Consider the following 8,237-nt stretch of genomic DNA (forward strand, 5'->3'; position numbering starts at 1 on the left):
ACATCCCCGGACTGGAGTGCCCTCCCAGAAGTATCAGCCTTGGACTGTACTACCAGCTCACTTACACGCAAGGCCCCCAAAAAGGCCAACAGCGAGGCAGCATGAAACAATGCTGCTTCAAAAGGTGAGGAACAAACACGGGGCCAACCCCCAAACAACCCACGAAGGACAGACGGGGATATAGGTTGTCTGACATCAACTCGCTGGGCCCGCTCCCGGGCCCAGCCCTCGAACATCTTCCTAACCCTAAAATCACCCGTGAACTCAGGAAAACCACGGGCCTTGCTGACAAAGGCCAATGCCGCAAGTTGACCCTGAATGGATTTCAGCCCCAGGCCTCTCTCCTTTTGGTGCACGCAGAATTGCATAAAGTGCTCCACTGGAATCGGCCAACAGTCCGGCAGTGCAGCCGCACTCCTGAAATCCCGAAATTGAGTAGACGCTCTGTCGTACGCCTTCCTGGTGCTAGGAGCTAGTGCCAACTGAATGGCCCTACCGGCTTCCTTTTCCCAAGACGCCAAAGTTTCACGGGCATTTTCGCCGGCCAAGGATCTGCTTCTGGGGCCAGTTCCCAAAAACGCTCCATCTGTTGGCGAGACAGAGCATCCGCCACCCCGTTGCATACACCCGGTACGTGCCTTGCCAGGAATAAAATATTCAACCGGAGGCAACGCAGGGTAAAAAACCTAACCAAATTCATAACCAACACAGATTTAGAAGTCAAAGAATTGATAACATGGACAACAGCCAAGTTATCACACCAAAAAAGTACGGAATGGTTGGCTAGCTGCTCCCCCCAAAGCCAAACGGCCACCAGGATAGGAAAAAATTCCAGAAACGTCAGGTCTCTACAGAGCCCGCTGTCCAACCATTCCACGGGCCATTGCTCCGCGCACCAATGTCCCCTGAAAAATACACCAAACCCGTTGGCACCGGAGGCATCTGAAGAAATCTGAAGCTCTGCTTCAATCTTCAGGTCCTCCCTCCAGAAAGAAACACCATTGAAAGATTCCAAAAACTCCTCCCAGACCTCCAAGTCCGCTCGCATTCCAGCAGTAACGCGGGCCCTGTGGTGGGGGAGGTGCAACCGACCCATAGCGTCACATAGGCACCTCAAAAAGGCCCTACCTGGGGCCACCACTTTGCACGCAAAGTTAAGGTGGCCCACAACCTGCTGCAATTCCAGCAGCGAAACCTTCCGCTGTCCCTTCAAAATGGCCAACCGGACCTTCAGGTCGGCGACCTTGCTCTCCGGCAAATGTGACGTTTGCTGCAGAGTATCGAGCTCAATGCCCAAAAAGGTGAGGACCGTGCTGGGTCCCTCGGTCTTCTCGTGCGCCAATGGCACCCCGAGTTCGAGGGCTAACTCCTGAAAGGAGTTCAACAACCTAGCGCATTGCTCAGACCCCGCTGGACTGACAAAAAGGTAGTCGTCCAGGTAATGCGCCGTATCACTGACCCCGGTCTTGTGCCTGAGCGCCCATTCCAAAAAGGAACTGAAGCGCTCAAACGCCGCACAAGAAATCGAGCAACCCATCGGCAATGCCCGATCCATGTAAAATTTCCCTTCAAAGGAAAAACCCAATATCTCAAAGTCCCCGGGGTGAACAGGCAAGAGGCGAAAAGCTGACTTGATGTCGCATTTCGCCATCTTGGCCCCTATCCCGCAACCCCGAACCACTTTGACCGCCTGGTCAAAGGAAGTATAACGCACCGAGCATAGTTCCTCGGGGATGGAATCGTTCACCGATGCTCCCCTAGGGTAAGACAGGTGGTGAATAATGCGATATTCACCTGCTGCCTTCTTGGGAACCACCCCCAAAGGGGATACCCTCAACGTGGGGACCTGCGGTGCATCAAAAGGTCCGAGGACCCTACCTTCCAGACATTCTTTGGCTATTTTTGCACGGACCACGTGCTCAAGCCCGACAACCGAACGTAAATTAGGCGCCAAGAAGGGGGCCCTGGGCCCCTGGTAGGGAATTCGAAACCCCAAGTTGAACCCTTCCTGCAAGTACCAGGCATCAGCCTTGCACGGGTATATGCGCAACCACTTACTGAGTGCCGTCAGGCGGATGGGGCTGGGCCCCTTTTCCAGGGGGGTGCTGACCGCCCCCGCCGCCCCCGGGGCGCTTACTGCCTGGTCTAGACTTAGATCTGCTGCAGGCCGAAAGGGCGTGGGCCCCACTGCAGAGCGGGCACTCATGTCGGAACTTACAGGGCTTCCTGGGACACACACCCTTGGATGCGAACTCCCAGCATAGCAGCCGGGTTTGAACCGACTGGCCCGCGGTAACGCGGGCCCCTGTAGAAGACTGTTGTTGTTGTTGCACCCTCTGCACTAGATGGCCACTGTCGGACCTATCCCCGGCATTAGGTTTTGCTGGGGACATCAGCTGCAGCCACAGCTGCTGGTTTATTTGGTCCAACGGCATTCCAGGGTTAACTGCGGCCCTCATACGGAAAGCTTCATCATATTGCAGCCATGCTGCACCGTCAAAGTCCGTATACGCCCAATAAACAATGTCTATATACTGAAAGAGAGCCGCCGCCCGAGCCGGCTGCGCTCTTGCAATAACTCCAGCATATATCAAAAATCCAGGCAACCAATTTGCCCAGGACCTATCAACTTTCCTCCACTTCAGTTTCTCCTTCTCCTTGTCATTGAGCTCGTCTTTACTTTTCTTTTCGAGCTCTCTGAACAGGAGACTGAAGACGTCCATGTATTCACCACGGAGAATTTTCTCACGTGTAGCAGCTGTCAGATGATCCCCCAGAGGCAAAGAGGTATCACCATACGGGAGGATGTGGAAAGGGATGTTAGCATAAGGGTTAGGGGGATAAAACCACCCACTACCCTGAGCCACCGGCCAAGCCCCCTGAAGCTGAGCAAACTGCTGGCCGCCCCACGGCAAAATACCAGGGGTGGACGGAGGTGTAGAAACAGCAGGCGGCGCAATAGCTGGCCAACTGGAGCAAAGACCGTACTGGGCAGCGGGCTTGTTGTATGAAAACCCCAAGCCCACGGCTGAACAGGACCCAACTGCTCGCTAACTCCTGGCTGCCCGACACCCCAAACTGCCCCACCCGGTGCCGTCGGGGGAGGAAGTTGAATGGGGCCCCACGGCCACCCTTGACTTGGCTGAAGAAGGGGCTCACCCGGGAAGACACCAGCGCCACCAGGGGTCTGCTGCCCACTGCTACCAGATGCGCTGCCGCCCGATGCCGCACCCGACGGGCCTTCCTCAGGGTCCTCCTCCTGGTCCGGTTCCAGCGGTGATTCAGGCTCAGCTGGCCCACCCTGCAAGGCAGAAAGACGTGCGAGCACTTCCGATTCAAAGGTCAGCCGCGCCGACCGGCCGGAGGCCCGGCGGCGTCCCTCCCAAATTGGAGCGCCCCTAGCGACTCTCTCCTGCTCTAGGGCATCCAGCTGACCCATAATGGCCAGCCGCACATGCTCACTTTGCCCAGGCTCTTCAACTGGAGCCTGTTGCTGGCCCCGCCCACGGGGTGGGCGGGCGGGCTGTTTGCCCTTTGATTTGCCCTGCCCTTTTTTGGGTGCCATCCCAATTGCATCTATGAGCACAGGACAAAAAGGGGGAGAAATGACTGCCCACAGACACTCAAAGGCTCCCTTCGTGCACTCCCACCCCCACTTGATATGATAGTAGGGGAGTTGAAGTCAAAGGAGGTGTAATGTACCAGTCGCGGATACAAGCGTAGGGCAACGTAGTTTATTACATGGTACAAAACAAGATGGAAGAGAGAGAACACGCGGGCCGGGCCCCGCATATATACAGCACCGGAACTATTCTTCCTGCTGGCCCGTCCAATGTAGGCCAGCCATGTTTCCCGCCACTAGCTGTGATTGGCGGGTGGCAGCGCCCCGCGCGGAGGCACCTGGATGTTCTCAGTTGCCTCTGCTGCTGGGCGGACTAACGCTAATTTGCTGTTGCGTTATTATGAAATGGTTGCGTTCTGCGAACGCCATACATTACACTCCTCCCCCCTTAGTTCGTGACATAATCCTGGAGGTAGGCGGGAGGTCGGCGCTCCCGTGTGGAACGCCTTGGGGTTGCTTGCGGTGCCGGGGCGGCTTCGGTTTCCGGGGTCCCTCCGGGGGCCTGAGCGTCGGTGGGCTGTGGGTCTGTTTCTGGGGGTTGGTTCCCCTCTGCTTGCGGGTGTGGGCTTGGTGCTTGCGCAGGGGTTGTTGGTGGCTCCTCGGACCCCGCCACTTCCCTCGTCTCCATGGGTACCTCTGGTAGGGTCCGGCGGCGCATCTGGTCGATGTGCCGGCGTAGGATCTGTCCCCCCTCGGTGGATACCTCGTAGTGGCGGGACCCCACGACCCGTAGTACCCGCCCGGCTACCCACTCTGGTCCCGAAGCATAGTTGCGGGCGAACACTGGGTCCCCCGCGAAGAACCCCCTAGCCGCGTCTCTGACCTCCGGGGATCCTCGCATGTCGGAGGCTCGGTCGGGGTGCAGTCGGTCCAGCCTTGTGGTGAGCTTGCGTCCCATGAGGAGCTCGGCTGGGCTGACCCCGGTGACTGGGTTTGGGATGACCCGGTTGTCGAAGAGGAACGCGGCTAGTCTGTGGTCCCAATCTCCCTGCACTATTCTGCCCAGGGCCTCTTTTGTTGTACGAACCATCCGCTCAGCCTGGCTGTTGGTTGCCGGGTGGAAGGGGGCCGACCTTATGTGTCTTATGAGGTACCTTTGGAGGAACGCCTGGAATTCCCCCGAGGTGAATGCTGCCCCGTTATCTGAGACCATGGTGTCCGGGATGCCGTGGGTGCACAGGACCCTGCGCAGTGCTCTAATTGCCGCTGCGGAGGAGGTGGACCCCACGGGGATGACCTCTAACCATTTTGTGTATGCGTCTACAATGATTATAAAGATCTGCCCCTGGAATGGCCCCGCGAAGTCTATGTGGAGCCGGGACCAAGGTTTCCTTGTCGTCTCCCACCGTGTAGCCGGGGCGCTGGGTGGGTCCGGCCGCGACTCCTGGCACGCACTGCACCGTTGGACCCATTTTTCTATCTCCCCGTCCATTCCCGGCCACCACACATAGCTCCTGGCTAGGGCCTTCATTCTCACTATGCCCGGGTGTGTTTCATGGAGTGATTCCAGGACCCGTTTCTGTAGAGGGGGAAGGGGACCACCACCCGGCTCCCCCATAGCAGGCACCCTTTGTGGGCTGCGAGTTCCTCCCGTCTCATTTTGTAGGGCTTGAACTCTTCCCCCATGTCCCCTTCTGGCCACCCCCTCACCACCCAGTCGAGCACCCTTGCCAGAGTTTTATTTTTCCCGGTGGCCTTGGCCACTTCTGCCGCGTGGAGGGGCTGGTCTGGGAGTGACTTGACTGACATGACTAGGTATGCTGGGGCAGGATCGGGGCCCGTGTCTGGAAGCGGCAAGCGGCTGAGTGCGTCCGCGTGGCCCATTGCCTTACCCGCTCTGTGTACCAAGGTGTAGGTGTATGAGTTGAGGAATTGGTTCCACCTCAACACCCTTTGGGACAGGATTTGTGGAGTTTGGCGGTCTGGGGCCAGCAGACCCAAGAGCGGCTTATGGTCGGTCACTATTGTGAACCGGCGCCCGTACAAATAATCATTAAATTTGTGGACCCCCGCTACAATGGCCAGGGCTTCCTTGTCGATTTGAGCATAATTGCGCACCGCCGATGTCAGTGTGCGCGAATAGTAAGCGACCGGTACCTCCCGGCCGTCCGGTAGTTGGTGTCCCAGGACTGCGCCCACCCCGTACGGCGATGCATCGCATGCCAGGATGACCGGAAGGCGCTCGTCGAAGTGGTGCAGCACCGCGTTTGAGACCAGAACGTCCTTCACTGCCTGGAAAGCGGCGGCTTGCCTCTTCCCCCACACCCATGGAGCTTTTTTGTCCAGTAACCGGTGTAGGGGCTCGGCAATGGCCGCCTTGTGGGGTATGAATGTGTGGTAAAAATTGAGAACCCCCAGGAAGCTCTGTAGCTCCGCTTTACACGTGGGGGCTGGGGCTTGGACGATGGCCCTGGTTTTCTCCTCGGTCGGGTGGATTCCCTCCGCGTCCACGGCGAATCCCAGGAACTCCACCCGTGGCACCCCCAGCAAGCACTTTTCCCTCTTTACTCTTAGGCCAGCAGCTTGGAAACGGCGGAGCACTTCCCTGAGGCGGTTGCTGAACTCCTCAGGGTCCGGGGCGGCGATTAAAACGTCGTCGAAAAACGGCTGGACTCCGGGAATCCCTTTGAGGAGAGCATCCATTATACTCTGGAAGATCCCCGGAGCTACGCTGACCCCAAACTGTAGCCTGTTCACCCTGAACGCCCCCCTGTGGGTGACAATCGTCTGTGCCTCGGCCGTTTTGGCATCCACCGGGAGCTGCTGGTAGGCTTGTGCCAAGTCCAACTTCCCGAAAATCTTTGACCCCGCAAGGGCGGCCAGAACGTGGCTGACTACCGGCACTGGGTATGGGTTATCTTGGAGCGCTTTGTTGATTGTGCACTTATAGTCTGCACATATCCGCACTTCCCCATTGGGTTTGACCGGAGTCACTATGGGGGTCTCCCACATGGCATAGTCGACCGGCTCCAGGACCCCCTGTGCTACTAAGCGGTCCAACTCCGCCTCGATTTTAGGCTTCAGGGCGAAGGGGACCCTCCTTGCCTTGAGCCGGATCGGTCTGACTGTTGGGTCGAGCGGTAGGGAGATGGCCAGGCCCTTGTAACTACCCAGCGACCCATCAAATACGTCTGGGAACTCTCTGCACACCTCCCCGAACCCTCCTGCTGTGGTCGTTTGCACCACCTCAATGCGGATTCCCAAGGGGCCGAACCATGCAAGACCCAACAGGGTGGTAAGCGGTCGCTTGACCACCAGGATGTCTAGCGGGACCCTGAAGGACCCTCGCTCCACGTGTACCCTTGCCCACCCCGCGATCTGAACCGGGTTTTTCTGGAAGTCCCGCAAGATAAAATTTGCCGGTCGCAGCTGCACCCCCTGGCTGGGGCATAGCTTTCTCAGGGTCTCCTCCGCGATTATGGAAATGGAGGAGCCTGAGTCCACTTCCCTGAGGCAGGGGGCTCCTTCTATGAGGACCGCCATCTTGATCTTGTTGGGGGTGGTAAGGGGCAAGTTCAGTACCTGGAGTGTGGTGGAGGCCGTGGAGTGGGACTCGGCAGCCTCGTGGTGCGCGGTTGGCCGTGGGCGGTAGGACTTGGCTCGGCAAGCCCGCGCTATGTGGCCGGTCTTTCCGCAGCTCCTGCAGTCCCAGGTCCGGTACTGGCAGTCCCGTCGGTCGTGGGGGTCGCCGCAGCTGGCGCATTTGGTCCTTTCGTTGGTGCGTTGATTCGGCCGTTCGCTGGCTCGGGGGCGCTGCGGAGCTCGGGCGGTTGGTCCTGTGGGGCGGCGCATCTGGAAGGCTTCTGCCTCATCCGGGTGCTCGGGTTCCAGCTCCTCGTGGTGGGCGGTCTCGGTCTTGGCCCTGGGGAAGGTCCGGGTGGTCCTCTCGAACGCCACAGCCTCGCTGAAGGCGCTCTGGAGGGTGAGCTCTTCTTTGGCGAAGAGCTTCTGCTGGAGCCTCTCGTCGCGGAGACCCCACGTGAATCGGTCGGCCAGGGTGTCTTCCAGCTGGGGGAAGTTGCAGTTCCCGGCGATTTTGCGGAGGGCCGCCAAGTAGTCAGCTGCCGATTCCCCTGCAGCCTGGTCCCTTCTGTGGAACAGGAACCTGCGGGCCACCCGTGAAGGCTGGGGCGAGAAATGGCCGGTGAGGAGCCTGATGATGTCCTCGTAGGACTTCTCCGTTAGGCGGTCGGGAGCCGAGAGACCCTTGGCGATCTTGAACGTGGCCGGGCCGCAGACGCTCAGGAGAACGTCCCTCTTCATGCTAGCGTCAGTGACCTTGTTGGCCCTAAGGTAGAACTCAACCCGTTCCGCGTAGGACTCCCAGCCCTCTGGATTTGCGAGGTCGAAGGTCTCGATGTAGCCGGTGGTTCCGCGCTGGGTTGCCATGGCGGCGGCGGCGGTCGTGACCCGTGGTTGCCCTAGATCTCCGTAGTAGCCGATGAGGCTAGCATCCCACCTTCGTCACCACTGTAATGTACCAGTCGCGGATACAAGCGTAGGGCAACGTAGTTTATTACATGGTACAAAACAAGATGGAAGAGAGAGAACACGCGGGCCGGGCCCCGCATATATACAGCACCGGAACTATTCTTCCTGCTGGCCCGTCCAATGT

General features: G+C 58.6%; 1 protein-coding gene across 1 annotated transcript; it reads right to left on the reverse strand.

The window, feature by feature from the left end:
* Positions 1 to 2,853: 2,853 nt before the first annotated feature.
* On the reverse strand, positions 2,854 to 8,011 carry LOC132568274 (uncharacterized). Its single transcript, XM_060233954.1, is given in 5 exon segments — positions 2,854 to 3,301; positions 4,084 to 4,593; positions 4,717 to 5,134; positions 5,137 to 5,191; positions 7,523 to 8,011. Coding segments are annotated over 5 exon segments (1,920 nt in total).
* Positions 8,012 to 8,237: the final 226 nt, after the last annotated feature.

Source organism: Heteronotia binoei, chromosome 1, assembly GCF_032191835.1.
Source record: "Heteronotia binoei isolate CCM8104 ecotype False Entrance Well chromosome 1, APGP_CSIRO_Hbin_v1, whole genome shotgun sequence".
Lineage (NCBI taxonomy): Eukaryota > Metazoa > Chordata > Lepidosauria > Squamata > Gekkonidae > Heteronotia > Heteronotia binoei.